This window comes from Tachyglossus aculeatus, chromosome 3 (assembly GCF_015852505.1).
Source record: "Tachyglossus aculeatus isolate mTacAcu1 chromosome 3, mTacAcu1.pri, whole genome shotgun sequence".
Taxonomy (NCBI): domain Eukaryota; kingdom Metazoa; phylum Chordata; class Mammalia; order Monotremata; family Tachyglossidae; genus Tachyglossus; species Tachyglossus aculeatus.
Window position 1 is genome coordinate 80,133,959 of NC_052068.1, and position 22,551 is coordinate 80,156,509.

Sequence of the window (22,551 nt, forward strand, 5' to 3'; positions counted from 1 at the left end):
CATATTATGTTTTCCAAAGATCAAAATTTCCAGACGAAAACTGCACAGTGGCTTTCATTCTCTGTAGACTTTAAAAATGAAAATCTATGTGTGTGGAACATGATCCACTCAAAATTACTTAGTGCCACTTACCTTCCATTTTGCTCCTCTACCATCCTGACATGTTAACTGTGGTGCAAACAGGCATAAGATATTCAAAAACGCCCAGTAAGAGTGGTTCTTATTTTCCCTTAGGCGATTCCCCGCCCTTAATCACCTCTAGCACATATGCTAGAACCTGGCCATAGGTGCCAATCTCCCTTTCCATGGAAATGTGCTGTATGAAACTCTTCACGGGCCATCAGCTCATAATACTACCAGAGAAGTAGCACGGCCCCAGGTAAAGAGCGCAGGTCTAGGTGCCAGAGGCTCTGGGTTCTAATCCTGGCTCCGTCATTTGTCTGCTGTGTGATCTTGGGCAAGTCACCTACCTTCTCTGTGCCTCAGTTATCTGTAAAATGGGGATTAAATTCTTTTCCCTCCAAGTTAAATTGTGTGTCCCATAAGGGACAGGGACTCTGTCTAACCTGATTATTCATTCATTCAATCGTATTTATTAAGCGCTTACTGTGTGCAGAGCACTGTACTAAGCGCTTGGGAAGTACATGTTGGCAACATATAGAGACGGTCCCTACCCAACAGATATCTTGTATCTGGCCCAGTGCTTAGTACAGTGCCCGGCATATTGTGAGTGGTTAAAGCAAACAAACCCATGGAAAAAAGTAATTTTTAAAATGACAATATTCTGATTACAATTATCCAGAACTTAATTTTGAACTTGTTTTGAAATGAAAAGCCCATTTTCTTTCCTCACTGACAAGGCACTTGCCTCCTACATTCAAATCATGACTACCTGCTGCTATGCGGGAATGGGTTCATTCCAGAAAATGAAATATGATGCTAATATGCAGATTTTTAGTCAGCATACTTTAAAATTATATTACCAGAAATGCTAAGAAATAGAAAAATCTGGGGTGTAGGGGCCTGGGGAGGCAGGGCGGTGGGCGGAGGGGAGGAGACACACTTCACATTCATATCCCAAAGTGGATCCTTGAGGGGGGCAGGCAGGCACGGTTCTTCAAACCTGATTTGGGTGTCGAGCATAGATGCTCAGAGGGTGAGAACATCACCTTCTCCCTCAGAGCTTCCTGGGTTCGGGAGAGCCCCTTTGAGTCAGAACAGGCGGTGGGGTGGGCTCGGTTAAGATGGTGACTCCACTCTTTGGCCTCCCCTAGCAGGATGTGATCCCAGCCTAGGGAATGGTGGGATCCCTACTGCATAACAAGGCAAGCTGGAGCTGTCCTCGCCCTCTCCCTCTTACCCATTCCTGCTCGGTGCCAGTGCAAACAGCAGTGAAACTGGGGCGGGCCAACCAAGTGAAGCAAGAAAGAGCACCTTCCACCATCCACACGGGTGCTGAGTAGAAAAATAATGGCAGTGGTTAGCTGCCGAGAACTGTAGGGACAGAGGGTCAAAAGACCCGCTGCATCGGGCGCTGCCCTCCTCCTCCCCAGTGAGTTGAACTCTGGGTTGGGGGTAAGAGGATCCCCTGGCTAGATTCTGGGGTCTCCACAAGTGTTGGAGGCAAAGATTCATCCCCCAACATGAGTGGGCAGGGACTGTCTCTATATGTTGCCAATTTGTACTTCCCAAGCGCTTAGTACAGTGCTCTGCACATAGTAAGCGCTCAATAAATACGATGGATGATGATGATGAGCCAGTCTAGAGTGGCAGCAGTGGTAGTACATGAGGAAGAGGAGAGAATAAGCACGATGTGAATGCCAGTGCTAAGTACAGTGCTCTACACACAAAAAGCACTCATTAAATACAACTGATTGACTGCAAAGAGCAGGCAGAGTGCTTGCCTCACTCTTTCTCTTCTGTTTCCCTGCCTTTCTCTTTTAAAAATCTCCCTTCTCTCTCTTTTTCTCTCTTCTCCTTTCCCCCGTTTAAATTATATAACTCTCTTTGCACACCAACTGCTCAAAAGTTTTATTTTATTTAACAATAATAATAATAATAATGGTATTTGTTAATCACTTACTACGTGCCAAGCACTGTTCTAAGTGCTAGGGTTGTCCCACGTGGGGCTCACAGTCTTAATCCCCATTTTATAGATGAGGTAACTGAGGCGCAGAGAAGTTAAGCGACTTGCCCAAAGTCACACAGCTGACAAGCAGCAGAGTCGGAATTAGAACCCACAACCTCTGACTCCCAAGCCCGGGCTCTATCCAATAAGCCACGCTGCTTCTCCATGAAAAATCTGAAGTCCTCTCGAGGGTAGAAATAACAAAAAATGGGTGGGGAGAGTCAAAACTAGATAATATTTCCAAAATGATCAAAAGTTGACCGTAATTTCAGGTTGGAATTCCTCCATTCCTTTAAAGATACTTCCTCCCAAACTGGTACCTTTTCACATCACTTTTCTGTTCTCATAGTCAGATGCATGCCTGCAGACATTACTCATTGCAGTAACTGGAAATAGACTCTGACAATATTTTCAACATTAGTGGTATTTTACACACACGCACAAACACACACACACACACACACACTCCCACGCAATAGCACTTTACTAATTCTCACTTGGGTAATCTTCCAATACTTCTGCCTAACATTCATTTCTCAGCACAGACTTAATGGCTGATAGCTTTAGTAAGGTCTTGGATTAATAAGACTTCATTAGGTTTTTCAAAATATATTACAGTACACTTACTGGAATAATATGAAAGAATTATCATCCATCATTAGAACTAAACTACATTTGTCCAAACAAATAAGTAGAGCACATTTAGAGAGAGGCAGGATGGTGCACCACTCGCTAAAAATGAATCCATCAATGTTCTCTGAAGACACTCCAAATAAGAAATCCTTCATCAGAGGTCAGGCAGCAGTTTTAACACATTTTATTGGTAAAACTGAAGCATGGTCTGTTTAAAATTGAAATAGGCAGTGATGTTGATGCACTGAGCTATTCCAACTTCTGCCTTCACTTGGCTCTAATGTAAAGATCCATTCTTCCGATGTATCATGGGAGTGTCCCCACGTGGAAATGAAATAGACTGCATTTCCACGCATATACACTCTTTCCCATGGTACGCTGGAAGAGGCCCTTGTCTGGGATTCAAGAGAAATCAGGGGGGTGCTATTTAGATTGTATATTTGTAGGATCCCTAAGTGGGCTGGGTGTTGTCTAGAAGACATTCCCAAGAGACTGACTCCCAGGAAAGATTACAAAAGCAAACAGTGGAGGCAAACAGGGGAAGAGCAATATGAGGGGGAGGGAAATGAATCTTATAAAGAAATGCTGGTAGGCAACTAATCACCCCATACTCAGCTCTAAATGGAATGTATATAAGAACAGTGTGATTACTAAACAGGGAAGAGGTAGCTCAGGGGGGATCTCTAAGGCCATCTTGGTTAAAAATGAGCTGATTAAGATACTCGGGGCGTATCTACCCCAGTGCGTAGAACAGTGCTTGGCACAGAATAAGCGCTTAACAAATACCATAATAATAATAATAATTATTATATATGAGACCCAGGAAAATGAGAAATTAAATTGGATGGCTAAGGAAAGGAAGTTGGCAACAGATTTGGAAATGATCATGCTTTAGTGGAATGTTGTGAATTAAGCAGTTTCCATGATGTTAGCTACAGGGTTTGGGGTTTGTCTGAATAAACCACTGACAGGCTGTGGGAGGGGGCCCTGTCCCTTACTTTAGCCTCCAAGGCAATCCAGCGAACTCTTACCATCAATTAGCGTTCTTATACACAGATGTAGAGTCTGAACTACTTTGGAGACTCATAGGTCCTAATCCAAATTGGTAAAAACAGCAGGGTTTGGGTTTTCTTTGCCATTTACTTTATATGAAGAAATGGCAGGATATGATATTAATACTGACATGGCAAATTAGAATTTAGGTGATTAGAAGCTGATGAGATACTATGGGGACATTAAAACAGTAAAAGAATAAATTTAATTCTTCATGCTTTCTTTTTTAAATATGGAATAGACCACGAGGAGGCATTTGATAAACCAGCAGCCAAAGACTGTCACCCAGAAAATGTGCAGATGCTGAAATGCACCATGGGGACTTAATCACAAGAGTTAACATACACTGAAAATGGAGTCACATTCGGCTATGATATCAGAAACAACAGCTCTCTCTTTTTATCTTGGAAATGCTTCTAAGAGCAATCAAATCGTTGTGTTTCCCTATTGCCTAAATTATCCGCAGTTGGACTGAGGAGCCAAAGCCCTTATTTATAAAAACAGAAATCCCAAAACTGGCTGGTGAAAGAGATAAAATGAGTAATGCATATTAAAGGTAGAAAACCCTAGGAAACCCATCAGAAACCAGGACTGAGACCCATTCTGCACTCTCCCCATTTCCAGCAGCAGGAAACTTACCTGCCAGAAGGAGATATGGCTATCAGTGTTTGAATAGGTGGCAAGATATCGGCCGTCGGGAGCAAAAGCCACTGCAGTTATAGGTCCTTTGTGTCCATGAATGGTCTAAAATAGAATATCAAAAGCAATGATTAATATTACTTTTACCCTTTATAGTTCACGTAGAATCTTTAGATTCTTTAATTGCTCAATTTAAACAAGTTTTCATTGTGAGTTACATTTTACTTTTGTTATTGTTCGTGTCTGTCCTCTTCTGCTGAGCGAGGAACAGTGTATCTGTAGATTATAAATACAACTACTAATAATATGGGAATGAGAATAATGCTAATAGTTCTGACACATCTGGTTCTTGCTGTTTCTGGGGGAGTCACAGTGGAAAGGGTAGAAAATGGGCTGCCTTTCCAATGACAGTGTTCACCTATTTCTCCCTGTCTTCTACCATCAAATACCATTATTATTATTATTATTATTATTATTATTATTATTATTATTGTTATTATTATTCTGCCAGCAACCAGACTGCTCTGGTGCTCCTAAGGCTCAAGCCTCATACCCCCTCTTATGTGTAAGACCCTAATCATTCCTTCATTCAATCGCATTTAAAGTTTACACTTTAGAAAAGGCTACGGAGCCATGGGCAGAAAGGGAAAAGGGCACAGCCGTCTGGGCAGCAGAGGAGACCTGACAATAATGGCAACTCTAAGCTGTAAGCTTGTCTCTGGACTGTAAGCTTGTCGTGGGCAGGGAATGTATCGGTTTTTTATATTGTACTCTCCCAAGAGCTTAGTACAGTGCTCTGCTCAGTAAGCATTCAATAAATATAATTGACTATGATATGGAATATGAGAAGCAGCATGGCATAGGGGACAGAGTTCGGGTCTGGGACTCAGAAGGTTGTGGGCTCTAATCCCGGCTCTGCCACTTTGCTGGTGACTTTGGGCCAGTCGCTTTCCTTCTCTGTGCCTCAGTTATCTCATCTGTAAAATAGGGACTGAGTCTATGAGCCCCATATATCACAGGGATTGTGTCCACCCTGAATTGCTTGTAATCCACCCCTGAGCTTAGTACGGTTCCTGGCTCATTGTAAGGGCTTAACAAATACCATAATTACTGTTACTATTAACTGACTGACTGGTGCGGGTGGCAACAGGACTCTGCAGAGGAAACTCGTATCAAAAGTTGCCAGGCAAGGTAGAATCAGTCATAGAGTCCTTCACCTCGGAAGGCTTTGAGCATAATCTGGCTGGGCCTCGGGTGGGGGCCAGCTGCAGTGAGGCCAAGTCTGCTGCTAGGCTTCCATGCCAGGGAGAGGCAGCTCAGCTCCTGCTCTCTGTGGACTTGCAGGTCTAGATGGCAAAGCTGGGTACCAAAATTAAAAAAAAAAGTGCTTCTGCTTTGAAACAACTAAAACTAGAACAGGCATTCAGGGACTAGGGGCAACTTCTTTCACCGGCACTCTGTTAAACCATTCAGTCTGACTCCACCCTCAAGGTGCTGCTGGCTTCCATGACCTTGTTTAGAGTCAAAGGCACAGAAAGACAATCTCTAAGGCCTCTAGGAGCTACCCGCAGGGTTCAAGAACTGCCTTGCGTGATAGCAAGTGCCACTTGCGGCAGGTCAGAAATGCTTGTTATTTTAAACTACTTTGGTACATCTGGGGAGCCTGTTCCAATTTCAGCTCGAGAGGTGCTTCAGCCCTCGGAGGAATGGAAATGTTGCTATTGTTGTCTGTTCAGAATCTCTGAACTTTTCTGATCTGTAAAAGGTGGGGCCTGAACTGACTTTAACCTCTATTCCGCATTAGGAATGCAGCTGTATCGGGATCACAGGGAACACATAAGTGCTTTGTGATAGGGCCAAACTCAATGGCTGGGATCTCAAGCACTGGGCTGGAAACAACAGATCTTGCCATTTTGAGGGGCTGGAAACAAAAAGAAACAAATAAAACAATGCAATATGAATAAAAGATACTGGAAGCTTTTAACATGCAAATGAATATCATGTCTCTCCACTTTAATTGGACAAAGAAATCTGTCTTGCAAAGACAGAAATGGAACATAAAGACATTAATCTAATTCAAGAAATGCTATGAACAATAAAAGATATAAAGCAATTATTCCTGGCAGGAGTAGAATGCTGAATTGTTAAACGCCTCCTTATATTGTGGAAGAAAAGGAATGGAGACAGGGCTAATAACAAAACATTTTGCACTCAGAGAACATTTTCAGCAAGTAATCTCAATGTCCTGGACAAACAAATATAAGTAATTCCATTTTACAGAGCAGGAAGGGGAAGCACAGGCCATTTAAAGGATTTGTTTAATAGCAACACAACTGCACCTGTCCTCTCTGGAGAAGGCCATTCCCATCCCTTTGCATTATCCATCAGTCACATTTATTGAGTGCCTACTGTGTGCAGAGCACTGTACTAATCACTTGGGGAGGTATCACTATGTGGATGAGCTCTCTCTTTCCTGGGTTCTTACTATTCAATTTCTCATCCAATCGTTGCAGTGCAGAGCACTGTAATAAACACTTTGGAGAGTACACTATGACAGAGTTGGTAGTCATGTTCTCTGTCCACAAAGAGCTTACAAACTTGAAACTGAAAGTAAGTACGGTGAACTGAAAGCAATTATAATCCACTTTGGAGAAAATAATCCTCTACCAAGAAAAATGACACTAGTGCATTGGTCTGCAGATGATAACCAATGCAGATGATAACCAAAACCAACAGAGAAGCAAGATGGCTTGGTGGCTGGAACACAAGCCTTGGAGTGAGAAGGACCATGGTTCTAATCCCAGCTCTGCCACTGGCCTGCTGTGTGACCTTTGGCAAGTCACTTAACTTCTCGGTGCCTCAGTTATCTCATCTGTAAAGTGGGGATTAAGTATATGAGCCCCACATGGGACATGGACCGTGTCCAACCTGATTATTTTATATATACTCCAGTAACACTTATAGTAGTGCCTGGCACATAATAAGGACTTAAAAAATACCATTAAAAAAATCCGGAACTGCCCATTTCTTAATTGCCACTATAATGAAACTGTTTGACACATAAGAAGTAAAGCTATTAGAGGACCAGTTTTAGTGGTTCAAACTTAGCTGGTCTGGGTCTTCCCTGGTCTGACCATAGCATTACCAGCATAGAAAATTTTGGGGTTTGGACCACATATGCCACACCCAACTCAGGTCTTCTTGGCTGACAAACAGCCCAAGAGCCATAGAAAAATTCAGAAATCTTCTCACTGAACCCCAAGGGAAACAACCATACATCTCAACAACAACTCTCTCCTCGACCCCCTCCAGTCTGGCTTCCGTCCCCTTCATTCCACGGAAACTGCGCTCTCAAAGGTCACCAATGACCTCCTGCTTGCCAAATCCAACGGCTCATACTCTGTCCTAATCCTCCTCGACCTCTCAGCTGCCTTTGACACTGTGGACCACCCCCTTCTCCTCAACACGTTATCTGTCCTCTCCTGGTTCTCCTCTTATCTCTCCGGTCGTTCTTTCTCAGTCTCTTTTGCAGGCTCCTCCTCCCCCTCCCATCCTCTTACTGTGGGGGTTCCCCAAGGTTCAGTGCTTGGTCCCCTTCTGTTCTCAATATACACTCACTCCCTTGGTGACCTCATTCGCTCCCACGGCTTCAACTATCATCTCTACGCTGATGACACCCAGATCTACATCTCTGCCCCTGCTCTCTCCCCCTCCCTCCAGGCTCGCATCTCCTCCTGCCTTCAGGACATCTCCATCTGGATGTCCGCCCGCCACCTAAAGCTCAACATGTCGAAGACTGAGCTCCTTGTCTTCCCTCCCAAACCTTGTCCTCTCCCTGACTTTCCCATCTCTGTTGACGGCACTACCATCCTTCCCGTCTCACAAGCCCGCAACCTTGGTGTCATCCTCGACTCCGCTCTCTCATTCACCCCTCACATCCAAGCCGTCACCAAAACCTGCCGGTCTCAGCTCCGCAACATTGCCAAGATCCGCCCTTTCCTCTCCATCCAAACCGCTACCCTGCTAATTCAAGCTCTCATCCTATCCCGTCTGGACTACTGCACTAGCCTTCTCTCTGATCTCCCATCCTCGTGTCTCTCTCCACTTCAATCCATACTTCATGCTGCTGCCCGGATTATCTTTGTCCAGAAACGCTCTGGACATATTACTCCCCTCCTCAAAAACCTCCAATGGCTACCGATCAATCTGCGCATCAAGCAGAAACTCCTCACCCTGGGCTTCAAGGCTCTCCATCACCTCGCCCCCCCCCTACCTCACCTCCCTTCTCTCCTTCTACTGCCCAGCCCGCACCCTCCGCTCCTCCACCACTAATCTCCTCACTGTACCTCGCTCTCGCCTGTCCCGCCATCGACCCCCGGCCCACGTCATCCCCCGGGCCTGGAATGCCCTCCCTCTGCCCATCCGCCAAGCTAGCTCTCTTCCTCCCTTCAAGGCCCTGCTGAGAGCTCACCTCCTCCAGGAGGCCTTCCCAGACTGAGCCCCTTCTTTCCTCTCCCCCTCGTCCCCCTCTCCATCCTCCCGTCTTACCTCCTTCCCTTCCCCACAGCACCTGTATATATGTATATATGGTTGTACATATTTATTACTCTATTTATCTATTTATTTATTTATTTTACTTGTACATTTCTATCCTACTTATTTTATTTTGTTGGTATGTTTGGTTCTGTTCTCTGTCTCCCCCTTTTGACTGTGAGCCCACTGTTGGGTAGGGACTGTCTCTATGTGATGCCAATTTGTACTTCCCAAGCGCTTAGTACAGTGCTCTGCACATAGTAAGCGCTCAATAAATACGATTGATTGATTGATTGATTGATTGATGCAACAAGGCCAATTTAAAGGGACATGCTACCTTTACATGGTCAATAGGCAGTGACAGAGATGCCCACACATCATTTCAGGGAAAGAGAAAGCAACACTGAAATGATCTCCTCTTGTTAGGTCTTACTAGCAGAATGCATTAACTGCTTCTACCCCCCTCTTTTGTTCCCAGGCCAAGAGAGGTGACAAGTAGTTAGGCGAGAGTGAGTCTGCTTGTGCCCACCTGAAACTATTTGGATAAACTTTGGGTTGGCTCCATACACTTAGATTCCATGCAAATTCATCTTATGCAGAACTCCATTGCAAAAGATGCTCTGATTCTGTATGTCACCTTTGGTTTGGTTGACCATACCCCACCCCATTTCTAATTACTGAAAGCTAGGTTACTTTTCTGTTGCTACTCTCTTCCAACTAATAATAATAATATTGTTGTGTGTTCTTGGGCAAGCCACTTAACTTCTCTTTTCCTAAATGACCTCATCTGTAAAATGGGGATGAGGACCCCAACTGGGACATGGACTGTGTCCAACCTAATTATCTTGTATCTACCCCAGCACTTAGAACATTGCCTGGCATTCATTCATTCATTCATTCATTCAGTTGTATTTACGGAGTGCTTACTGTGTGCAGAGCACTGTACTAAGTGCTTGGAAAATACAATTCAGCAACAAAGAGAGATAATTCCTGCCCACAACGGGCTCACAGTCTAGAAGAGAGGAGACAGGCATCAAAAGCACTTAAACACCATAAAGAAAATAATAATAATAATTGCGTTGTTTGTTATGCAACTACTATATGTCAAGGACTGCACTAAGTGCTTAGGTAGATACAAGACAAGCAGGTTCCACATGGGACTCACAGTCTAAGTAGGAGGAAGAATGGGTATTGAGTCCCCATTTTGCAGATACAGGAATTGAGACACCTGTACGTTTAGTGACTTGCCCAAGGTCACACAGAAGGTAAATGGTGAAGCTGGGATTAGAACACAGCAGGGATTAGTACTACGCCATACTGCTTCCAGCTGTCCTCAGCTATGTTATATTGTCTTTAAAATACTTTTTCTCAGTGTTTATGATCTCTTCACGACAGTTAAATTTGTGTGTGCCTCTGTTCATTCTTTTCATGTGTTCCATTCCATCCTGAAAACCCAAGAGTTGTGTCCAACCCGATTTGTTTGTATCAACCCCAGTGCTTAATTCAGTGCCTGGCACATTGTAAGCACTGAATAAGTACCATAATTATTATTATCGTTATTATTTTGATTTGATCCTGGTGGATTTAATGCCTCAAAACAACTCTGGTAAACCTCTCTTGCCATATGATCCTAAGTGGCATTTAAGGGATACTAGGAGTTGAAAGTGCTATCTGAAGTACAGTTAGGCCACAGAGCCAAAAAGCTTAAATATTATAATAGCTCAGTCAATCTTCAATAATAATAATACTTATAATTGTGTGATTTGTTAGCTGATTAACTTGAATCTACCCCAGCACTTAGTACAGTGTTTGACCCATTTATAAAATATCATAATTAATATTATCATTATGCTATGCAGTTACTTAGAAATGCCTCTTTGCTTTTGAATCAATCAATGGTATTTATTGGATGTGCTCTGTGTGCAGAGCACTGTACTAAGCGCTCAGGGGAGTAGAAGTTCAGAGTAGTAGCTCTGCACATGCTCTCCATAAATACTATTGATTAATTCTGATTATCCTGTCTCCCAGCCACCTCAGCATACTTATGAACTTTCTCTTCATTTCTTTTAATTTACTTGTCCATTTTTGTGTTTATTATTTACAGCTCTGTATGTTGGCCTGTCTTCCTCACCTTAAGCACAGGGACTATGTCGTGGAAACATTTCTTTCTATAGGTCCTCTAAACACCTTTACAGTATGCTGCACATAACAGATGCTCACTAAGTAGCACTGATGATGATGATGGTAGCATCAAGCTACTAGACGTGCATATTCTTGAATTCCTTCTGCATGCCTACATGTAAACTTTGAAAATTTATACCACTGTCATAACTGAAATCAATGAAAATCAACGATCCATAAATATCAAGTTTCAGTGCAACATTTACAATACCTGACAGACTGCAGTTTTTCACTCCACCAATGTCACAATTTGTGGCATTCTATTTACACTGTTAAATATGAAAAATGCCACAGTGGTGAAACTGAGGGACTTGTTCAATACGGCCTAAAGAAATGGAAGAAGGCTCACTGTGGGCAGGAATGTCTCTGTTGTTATACTGTACTCTCCCAAGCGCTTAGTACAGTGCTTTGCACACCATCATCATCATCATCATCATCAATTGAATTTATTGAGCGCTTACTATGTGCAGAGCACTGTACTAAGCGCTTGGGAAGTACAAATTGGCAACATATAGAGACAGTCCCTACCCAACAGTGGGCTCACAGTCTAAAAGGGGGAGACAGACAACAAAACCAAACATACTAACAAAATAAAATAAATAGGATAGATATGTACAAGTAAAATAAATAAATAAATAGAGTAATAAATATGTACAACCATATATACATATATACAGGTGCTGTGGGGAAGGGAAGGAGGTAAGACGGGGGGGATGGAGAGGGGGACGAGGGGGAGAGGAAGGAAGGGGCTCAGTCTGGGAAGGCCTCCTGGAGGAGGTGAGCTCTCAGCAGGGCCTTGAAGGGAGGAAGAGAGCTAGCTTGGCGGATGGGCAGAGGGAGGGCATTCCAGGCCTGGGGGATGACGTGGGCCGGGGGTCGATGGCGGGACAGACGAGAACGAGGTACGGTGAGGAGATTAGCGGCGGAGGAGCGGAGGGTGCGGGCTGGGCAGTAGATGGAGAGAAGGGAGGTGAGGTAGGAGGGGGCGAGGTGATGGACAGCCTTGAAGCCCAGGGTGAGGAGTTTCTGCCTGATGCGCAGATTGATTGGTAGCCATTGGAGGTTTTTGAGGAGGGGAGTAATATGCCCAGAGCGTTTCTGGACAAAGATAATCCGGGCAGCAGCATGAAGTATGGATTGAAGTGGAGAGAGACACAAGGATGGGAGATCAGAGAGAAGGCTGGTGCAGTAGTCCAGACGGGATAGGATGAGACACAGTAAGCATTCAATACATATGATTGAGTGAATGAACAAATGAAGAAGGCACAGCAGTGTCTTCTCCCAAGAAGAGTGCACAGAAATGATCTCTTCCTTGGCCACAGATTGCACTCTTGAATCAGGCCACCTCTCTGGCAATGTCTGGCCATGGGGGATCACTGTCAAATCAGTCAATCAGTGGCATTTAGTGAGCACTTACTGTGTGTGGAGCACAGTACTAAATGCTTGGGAGAGTAGGAACTGCACAGCCTAATGGAAACAGCCTGGGAGTCAGATGACCTGGCTTCTAGTCTCAGCTAAACCACTTGCCTGCTGTGCGACCTTTGGCAAGTCAATCAATAAACAGAATTTAGTGATCACTACAGCACTGCACTAGGTCACTTAACTTTGCTGTCCCTGAGTTTCCTCACCTGTAAAATGGGGATTAAATACAAGTTCTCCCTCGTCCTTAGACTGTGAGCCCCATGTGGGACAGGGATTATGTCTGGCCCAATTATCTTGCTTTGTAAAGTGCTTTGTACTAAACTCCTAAAATATATGAAAATTATTACAACATGAGTTGCGACACATGATCCCTGTCCCCAAGGAGCTTACAATCACAATAATAATTCCAAAGCATGTCCTGCTTGGATGGGGAAATCAAAATAGAGTCCTTCACAAGTAGGCAGTTGGGGACACTGGTTGCTTGCTTGTTGAAGAGGCAGCAGAATCACTGGGTAACACCCCAGGTGTCTGAGTAGCCTTATTATGATTGAGAAGCAGTGTGGCCTCATGGATAGAACATGGGCCTGCGAGTCTGAAGGACCTGGGTTCTAATCCCGGTGCTGCCACGTGTCTGCTGTGTGATCTTAGGTACGTCACAACTTGTCTGTGCCTCAGTTCCCTCACCTGTAAAATGGAGATTAAGACTGTGAGCCCTTTATGGGACAGGAACTGTGTCCAACCCGGTTATCTTGTATCTACCCCAGACCTTAGTACAGTGCCTGGCACACAGTAAGGGCTTTACAAATACCACTACTGTTATGATTACTTAGTATGCACTGGCTCATTCTGGTGGTGAAAGCGGACCAGAAAAGATGCTCTTCCTGTCTCCACCCAAACTACGTTGGCGGTAGGATTGCTCCTTGTGAGCGCTAACTTGGCCGAGTTAAAAACAAAGCAATTAGAAAACTACCAAACCTCAAAAAAAAGCATGCACCATCGGGCTGTTATTAGAATGCTAAGTGACACAGAGTCCAGCAGTCACCTCAAAAGGAGAACAGGATTTTTGGCACACGAATCAGTCAGGTGCAGAATACAAATCACAAAACAAGCCAAAAAAGGGCTATTGGATGGAGAGCTCACAAAACAGCATGCTGGAGAGATCATTCCTCCCCAGAATAAAGGCTTACAGGTATGAGCTTCACAATTAAACCATCACTTATTTCAAGTCTTCCAAACCTGCCCTGAGCCATTCATGAATATCTAATGATCCCATACTAGGTGCCAAATGATGTTACATAATGAAGACTGTTCTAGGTATGGTCTGTGTGTCTCCTTGACATCGCAAAAGAAGAAGCAGCTTATTTCATGGCTGACTGGCATTCAGAGAACTACTAAAGGCATGAAGAAAACAAAGACATCTTCTTGACTGACAGTTTTGTTTGTTATCCAAGAGGTAGCAGAGAAGGGAAAATGTCTACTCTAAATAAAAGGAATTTAGGAATGGTGGAAGAGTTAAGGGATATGGTAAAATATTGCAAAATCCAGGGTGGGGGGAGAGGAGGGAGTCAGGGAGAGTCTTGTTTTTTTTATCTCCCTACCATCCCTCCAGCCCCAATGTAACCAGTTTTGTTAAGATTGTGCTAGGGTCTCATCTAAGATAAACGCCTCGTGTGGAAACAAAACTGAAGGTAGAGAAAATATTTGTAGACACAACAATATCACTTCCCTGAAAATCCTTTAAAAATAGGTCACTGGTCAATAAACATCAACTGCCAATGACAGGAAGGCAAAATAGGCTGGGCAAAGTTAAAAGAAAGGAAGAAGGTTTTGATGAGCTGCCCCCTGCCTAAATCAAACAGCTATTCAGAGTTCTCAGTTCTGATCTCCAGGACCAATATATTACCCTGAGTCCTTCCAAGTTTTTCTCAGTCAGATTAGGATCTGGATATAGATTGTTCTGAGATGTGTTTCCACTATGTCTTGTACTCTGCCTATTTACTACAACAAAAGAGAGATTATGTTTTAATCTAAAGAAGGAAGCTTTTGTTTTAAACCATGGCTTCAAAGTTCCAATTAACACCAGCTAGTTACTACAGAGAAGCAGTGATGATGAAACACTGGCCGCTCAGCCAAGCACCCGAAGACAGCAGGAAGAGCACTGGGTTTTAATTTTGCCTCAGCCATCTACCGGCAATGTGACCTTCGGTAAATCATTTAACTGCTCTGGGCCTCAGTTTAATCATCTGGAAAATGGGGATTCGATAATGTTTCCCTCCCCCTTAAACTAGTAGTCCCAAGTGGGACAGGAACTATGTCTCATCTGACTGCATTTGATCGACCCCAGTGCTTTCTACAGCACTTGGCTCATAGTAAGCGCTTAACAAATGCCACAGTTATTATGGCGAAATTACATTTACAGATCTGCAACTTCTCCAATTAGTAGCCTGAACTAGTGAGATTTGCATGCATAATGGCAAAACATTAAACTTCATCTGTATATTCACTTCTCATATGAAAATTTCAGGACCACAGAACTGTAGAGCACGAAGGGACTTTACAAATTAATCTGATTTATCCCCCTTGTCTGTAGGAAAACTCGTCACAGACAGTTTTTCCACCCTGAGGTTTTCCAAACACCCAAACTCAGCAATAGGGTGAACTTACTTCTAGATTGGCAACCCTCCTGGGCTCTTTCCGTTCCACTGAAACTATACTAATGACCTCCCCCTCTGTCCAAACAATAAGCCTTTTCTCCACTCTGATCCCACTTAACCTCTCCTGATCCAACTTACTCGGCCTCTGAGACGCTTGACCAACTATTCTTCTTCAATGGTCCCTCTGCTACTGGGTTCTAGAACACTGTTCTTGACTGCTTGCCTCTGACAAGACTATCCATTCCTAGAGTATTAGTGCTTTCCTTTTGCCATTTTTCATAACCAACCTTTTCTGTTACAGATTCAAGCTGCAACGGCTCTGAAGGATTCCCCAATGCCTCTATCTTGCTCAACCCAGTGGGAGAGAAGGCTAATCTCTGCAATCCAGCCCGCCCAGAACGGCCATACTGCCAGAGCTATGGAGATTATGTGAAAGAAGAAGCAAAGGGGCTATCCAGTGCCTCGGGCAGACCTCCTCAACCAGGCTGCCTTCCCCAAATTTTGGAACATAGGGTAGGTAATAACATTTTATCCCCATGGACTTTATCCCATTCCTAGAATGGTGGAGGTACCCAAGGATTACCTCAACCAACTACTGGATTAACTGAGATAATTTACTATTGGTATTTGTACTGCTAAATTCAAACTTGTTTCATTGTGATTTACATTATATCACTTGAGTAAGATGCCCCTGGTTTCCTTGACTTTGGGTTTGAACTACTTTGAACTGACTTTCTCGATTTGCCTCAGGGCTCAGTAGGGGGATTTATACTTTTTTTTGTTTAAATAGTATTTGCTTAGGCCTTCTATGTGTCAAACACTGTTCTAAATGCTGGGGTAGTTACAAGTTAATTAGGTCCCTGTCCCACATGGGGCTTGCAGTCTACATAGGAATGAGAACAAATATCCCCATTTTACAGTTGAGAAAACTGAGGCACCAAAAAGTTAAGTGACTTGCCCAAGGTCACACAGCAAGCAATTCACAGAGTTGGTATTAGAGCCCAGGTTCTTCTGACTCCCAGCCTATGCTCTCTCCACTAGACCAATTGCTTCTCAGCGTGGTTTAGTTGTAAGAACTTAATAAGTGCTAAAATGACGAGTAAGAGAAAAAAAGGCACATTACACTTGAAATATTTTAAAAGCCTCATTTTCACACTGGAAGATAATTTTAATAGCATATATGTTACCATAGCCATGTGTAACTACTTAAGCTTTCCCTCAAGTATCAATTACAGCTACTAAGTAGGCACTGAATCATTTAAAATATCTTAGTGTTTGTAATCCATTCTCATAAAGCAAGTTGAATACTTGTTAAAATATTAAGTAGCAAGGACAAATGATAAATTTAAATATCTACCTATTAGCACCCTTATGTCATACACAGAACACTAAATCAAATGGGGATATTAAGGACCGCCATGAAGTGATTGAGTGCTTTAAACTGCTGCTATACATACATTACCAAATCAGTTTAATATGCTATCCCAATTTTTATCTGATCAGAGGATTAGTGCGGCAGGGGTGGAGTAAAAAAGGGGGTAGTAAAGTGCACGTGTTACCCTATTTCATGACTCTGTGGGCCAGGAAGTGTCTGGAGCAGTAAGCATTTAATAAACATTATTTCAGATTAAAATTAATGACAGTGAAGAAGTAAACCACGATTATTGGGACCAAGGTGAATGAATACACTGCATACATAAAACTTTACATAAATAGGTCATTTGATCATTTGTCACACAAATATTAATGAACTGATTAAGAAAATGCAAAGGATAGGATTTGTCTGCTCATCAATTTTTAATTCCTATTTTTAATTTACAGAAATCTCTGTTCATGTGAATGCGAAGTAAAACTAACTTCCTTCTACAAACAGGTGGCAAATATAAGTTACCTAAAAATGAAAACGCTCACTTTTGAGAGGCATACCAAGAGCATGGTCTTCTGTATTTTAGAACTGCATTTGCACTTGAACCAAGGAATTCCAGCTAATTTTTGATTATTCACAGTGATGTGTGAGAGACTGGGCACAGGCAATCCCAAACCACAGGTAATCAATAGAAACATGCAAATTATGCAACGTGTATGCCAACCTTTCCCCTCATTAACCTGAATAGCTGAAAGTTGCTTGGACGGCTTCCTTTGAAGGAGAGAAGAATGAAGGAGCTATAAACTGCTTCTAAACACTCGCACCCAGAACAGACAGACCTGAAAAGCTCGTGGAATGAATCTAACCATTCCCTACCCTCCATCTCTTTAGAAGTGACATTCCAGAGAAAAGTCAAAATCCCCCCTCCCTTACAACGCGAGTGACTTGGGTCTCCTTCCTGATATGTTTCCCCCCAAAATGTTAAGAGCTAGGGCTCTCACTTGTCCTATCAGAGATGCCCAAATTCATTCATTCAATCATATTTATTGAGCGCTTCCTGTGTGCAGAGCACTGTACTAAGCACTTGGGAAGTACATGTTGGCAACATATAGAGACGGTCCCTACCCAACAACGGGCTCACTGTCTAGAAGGGAGAGACAGACAACAAAACATGTAGACAGTTCTCACGGCCCGTGGAATCCAAATGCCAGACTCTTTTCCCCAATCTCTTAGCAAGGTAAGGATGACCTCCAGGTTTCTCTACATAGACTGAAAAGCATCTTCTTCATGACACTCTGAGCAACCACCAAAATGTGGCTTCAGAAGGTCCCCAAATAGCACAAACTGCATAAGCCACTCTTGAATAATTATCTCCATATAATATAAATGGTTAAAGAGCAACATCAAATAATCTGAGTAAAACTACATTAATTTATTCCCAAGGAAGAGCATCTGGTTAGAACTAGGGGAAAGGATTAATTGTAAAAACATTTCTTTTTAAAGCTGTATTATTTCAACACTATGACTGTGTGTCTCCGTTCCTTTGCAGCTATTTGTGCTGAGCTTCACGGTGCCTCTAACAGTCTCTCTCTTTCTTTGTTCTTATGAACCTGTGAGAAAGACAGCTGAAGAGACCAGAAGTACTCTGTGTCTCTCCCACACCAACTCTGTGGTGTCCTGCTGCAGGTTAATTGAGCACAGCTTAGGTCGGAACCTGCCTACTTTGCAAGAAGTACATATGTAAAGGGAAGCACAGTTTAAGATTCCTATTTGAATTATCAAGTGTTCTGAGTTAGTAGGCTTCTCACCAATGAGATTTCACTGTAACACAGCAGCTACAAAACAGTAATGAAATCATATATCTAAAATTAATCAAAAAGACTTGATCACTAAGTGAACCTGACCTTTGTATGTACACTATATGTACAGTACTTTACAGGATACAGATTTCAGGATGCTCATAATAACAGGTAGCAGAGCACCAAAGCAACAGTCCAGCAAAGGATATGTACACTGTGTAGAAACAACGATGCATTGATTAGTCTTTTTAACCACACCTGCAGGACCTATTATAAGCTCACATTGAATAGCCCAGTCTTGTAGCATTGAAAGAAACCCATGTGGAATATGGCTGATGAAATCCAACTTAAACACTGACGATAGCAGCTCAGTAAGGAGCAACCTACTCTCCCAAGTATCTGCATCCAAAAGGTGCTCAACAAATGCCAGTTAGTAAGTCAGGCACTAGTATTTACTGAGCACTTACTGTGTGTAAAGCACTGTATTAAGCACTTGGGAGAGTACAATATAACAATAAACCTATTCCCTGCCCTCAACTAGCTTACAGTCCAGAGGGACAAACTACTGAGTGAATGAGTGAAAAGGAATTTGAGAGGAGAGAGGAAAAAAAAGGAAACAGGAAGCAAGGGGATTAAACTGAGAGAAAAGGAAACTGACAGAAAAGGAGAAATGAAACGATGACTAGATGGAGAAGGGGAAAGAGACAGGGAAGGAGAAAAGAAAAAGAAGGTGATTTTGATTCAATGAGCAATGGGTGCCATTGCTACCTAGGCCAAGTATGATCCAAGTGGCGGTGTGGTCATGGATGACTACAGCTGCACTCAAAGAGGAGGAGGACAAGGAAGTATCAAAGAAGGGGGAAGAAGTCAAGCTAACTTTCCTTCTCCTCTCTGCTATTATGTTCCTTATTTATAATGACAAATATCAGTTGTGTTGGATAAAGAAGGGAGGTCCTTTTGTGAGCCTGTAACATAAATCTTTATTTCTCACAGACTCATGGGACCCTTTCATGCCTATTCTACTTGAACTGTTGTAGTTTGTTAGTTTAAGTACTAAGAGAGAAGAATTACACTAATAGCTAGAATCCAAATTTAATTTAAATGGCAAGGTGTAAATTGTGTAAAATAAAAGAAATGCTTGACAACCAACCAGATCAGCAGAAATGTATGCGTTGGCTCCAAACGCCTTACAACTGGACATTGGAAATATAGTAGATACACAGCAAAAGAAATGTCGTAGTCCAACAGAGAGATAGTATGCTCTATTGGAATATTTACTTACTGTATGTCAAGTACAAGATACGTTGGCTTAAGCAAACCCTTGTGTCTTTAATGTAATCACTTTTGCCTAATGATAAGGAAAACTAAAAGGCCAATTAATTATAGGATTCGATATTCAGACCACCAAACTCCTTAGCACTTAACAAGCAATTAATATTTGTCAATGAAAAATGTTTTGGTAATACAAAGGTGAAAATCAATAGCACTAGCATACTTGTTGCACTCTTCACCACTGACAATTTATCCAAATAACTGCAATCCTTAAGGGAACCAAACTGCTTTGATGTTTTAATTTACGTGCTTCCCTAGTAAATGTTAATCCTTTAAAATACAGATTTACCTTTTGTTGCTTGTTACTCTGGGTGGACTTTGTAATGATCATCATTTTACTTACATTATAATTTATAATGACCTTCTGGCAAACATTAATCTTTTCAAATGAAGATTTCTTTTTTGTGCGTGCTTTTTAATGTACACTTAAACATTTACCCTTTTATTTATCTGTCAGGAAAAAGAACAGATCCTCAAATCTGTGTCAATCTAAAGCTTTCTGCAGAACCACTATTTTTTTTTTCAGATTTGGCTGGCTGAGGAAGGGAGTTTTATCACTTCTTTGGAGGCTCAGTAGGTTATATGATTCACCTGACTTTAGAAAATGGGATTTTAATATGAAATGCATTTTATTTGTGTCCTCAGATTGAACAACTTTGCACTATACATATGTGGCTACAATTACATTCATTATGTAACTGGAAAATTATGGGGGTTATATTTATATCTCTAAGATTTAATAATCTTAAATACTAGTACTACAAAGAAAAATGAAGAATTTGGCACATTGCATTAATTTCTATACACTAATAGTTATTTGTTTAAAAGAGTAGCCCCGATCTGATTTTTATATGGTTGCACTGTAACCGAAGACAGAAACCGTAGAAATCATTTTAAGTTACAACAAAAGGGAGTTACAATATTAGGGAGAGGGATTCTTTCAAAGGGCAATACGGTATCTTTGGGAAGACGTTCTTGTGTCTTTATGGCAACTATTTTATGGCAAAGGTTTTTCTATTTAAGTCCACCAAGATGCATATTTAGATATAGAATTACACAATAAAATAGCTTCTGGAATCTGCAGGAATAATTAAGCCAACTGATTTTTAATTTATGATTGCTCAGGAACAAGAAGAGCCTTTACAAAGGAGCCATCCCCTACCTGAAGATGTTTTCATTAAAATATGCCATCATCAAAATCATGTTATGGGTTTTAGTTATTAAGGATATAGCAATCACTCCAAATGGTGAAGGCAAAGCTCAACACGTCCTGAATTTCAACTCTGGCAAGCTGAAGGACTCTGTGGAAAACTATGACACACATTTCTTCTTTGTATATGGCAAAGCCTAACATGACAGATCTGTAACGGTTCCTCAGATGGTTTGTTGGCCTAGGCAGGTGTGTGGGCACACCCTATTGAGGAAAAAAAATCTCTAACAAAAATGTCCTGAGCAAGAAAAAGACCAAAGATATTGGTCGCTGAGTTACTGAACAGACAGCAGCACTGTTTGATATATGAGCTGTCCTATTTAAGAACCCACTGGTCAGACTTAAGGGTAAGGGGCTCCAAACCATGTCCATAAAAATTGCCTTCTTTGCCCAAACTTGGTTTATTGGGGAGTCACAGATGATGGGCATTAACTTTGTGGTGAAAATAACCAAGCCAAACAGAAGTCTGTCAAACACGATAAAACAACGAGACATTGAACACTGGGATATTATAGAAAGACTATTCTATCACCAGTGCACATGCCCCTGTTATGAGTGACTGGCAGGAGGAACCTGAAAGAAGCTATAAAGATACACCCCCAGTTCTCCTAGAATGTGGGAGTTGTGTCCTTGCGAAACCTTTCTGCAGTAAGGAAAACTTGTGTCGTAGCATTCATGGGTCTGATATTGCAAGCAAGTGCACATGTATAGCATGTAAACCATTTCTTTGGGTTCCGAGTCACACAATCAAAAGACTTACACTGTTGGACTATTGTTCCTTAATTCCCTAACAGTGTTCTAACTGAAAAGCATAGTGAAATACATAGAGTGAAATGTGCATTATTGCAAAATTGAGTGTACAAATAGATTCATCTCAGCAGTGTCCATAGCTGATAAACAGATTTCCATGAGAGAAGCAGCATGGCCTAGGAGATGAGTATGGAGGACCTGGGTTCTGATCTTGGCTCTGCCACTTCCTTACTGCAGGACCTTGGGCAAGTCACTTAACTTCTCTGTGCCTCAGTTTCCTCATCCATAAAACGGGGATTCAGTACCCATTCTTCCTCCTACTTAGACTGTGAACCCCATGTGGGACGTAATTATGTTGTATTTTCCCCAGCAGATAGTAGAGTGTTTAAATACTATTATTATTATTATTATTATTATTATGAGAGCCTTCAAAGCAAACCAGGCATCAAACCTGAAACATAAGCGGGGAAAGAAAAGAAAGTTCCATATGCAACTGGAAAAGCAATGATCTACTTTTGCTCAATAAATGTGCTATGGATAATCTTACAGTCATCAACACAAAACACGTCTTCTGTAACACATTTTCACTATATATTTTGGCTAGTGTGCTGTGGAAAATATTAGGAACCTTCTCCCAACAATGTATGTTTATCTGGATTAACTGCGCATGTGCACAGTGCCTGTCATGGCACACTACAATGTGGATTTTCCTTGAAACTGGCTTCTGAAAAACAGGAAAACTGACTACATTTCACTGACTAAATAAGAAAAAGACACCTTGGATGCATCCAGGAGCTAAACAGTGGCATTTTATTGACCGAACCGTTGGCTGACAGGCCTGAATTATGTTC

At 42.1% G+C, this 22,551-nt stretch overlaps 1 protein-coding gene across 1 annotated transcript in view; it reads right to left on the reverse strand.

Annotated features, from left to right (window-relative positions):
- The window catches only part of WDR7 (WD repeat domain 7), a 451,784-nt gene that overhangs the window by 4,606 nt on the left and 424,627 nt on the right, over nucleotides 1-22,551 (reverse strand). Inside the window, exon 27 of the mRNA XM_038743534.1 lies at nucleotides 4,454-4,558. Coding sequence (XP_038599462.1) covers nucleotides 4,454-4,558 — 105 coding nt within the window. The remainder of the gene's footprint in view (nucleotides 1-4,453; nucleotides 4,559-22,551) is intronic.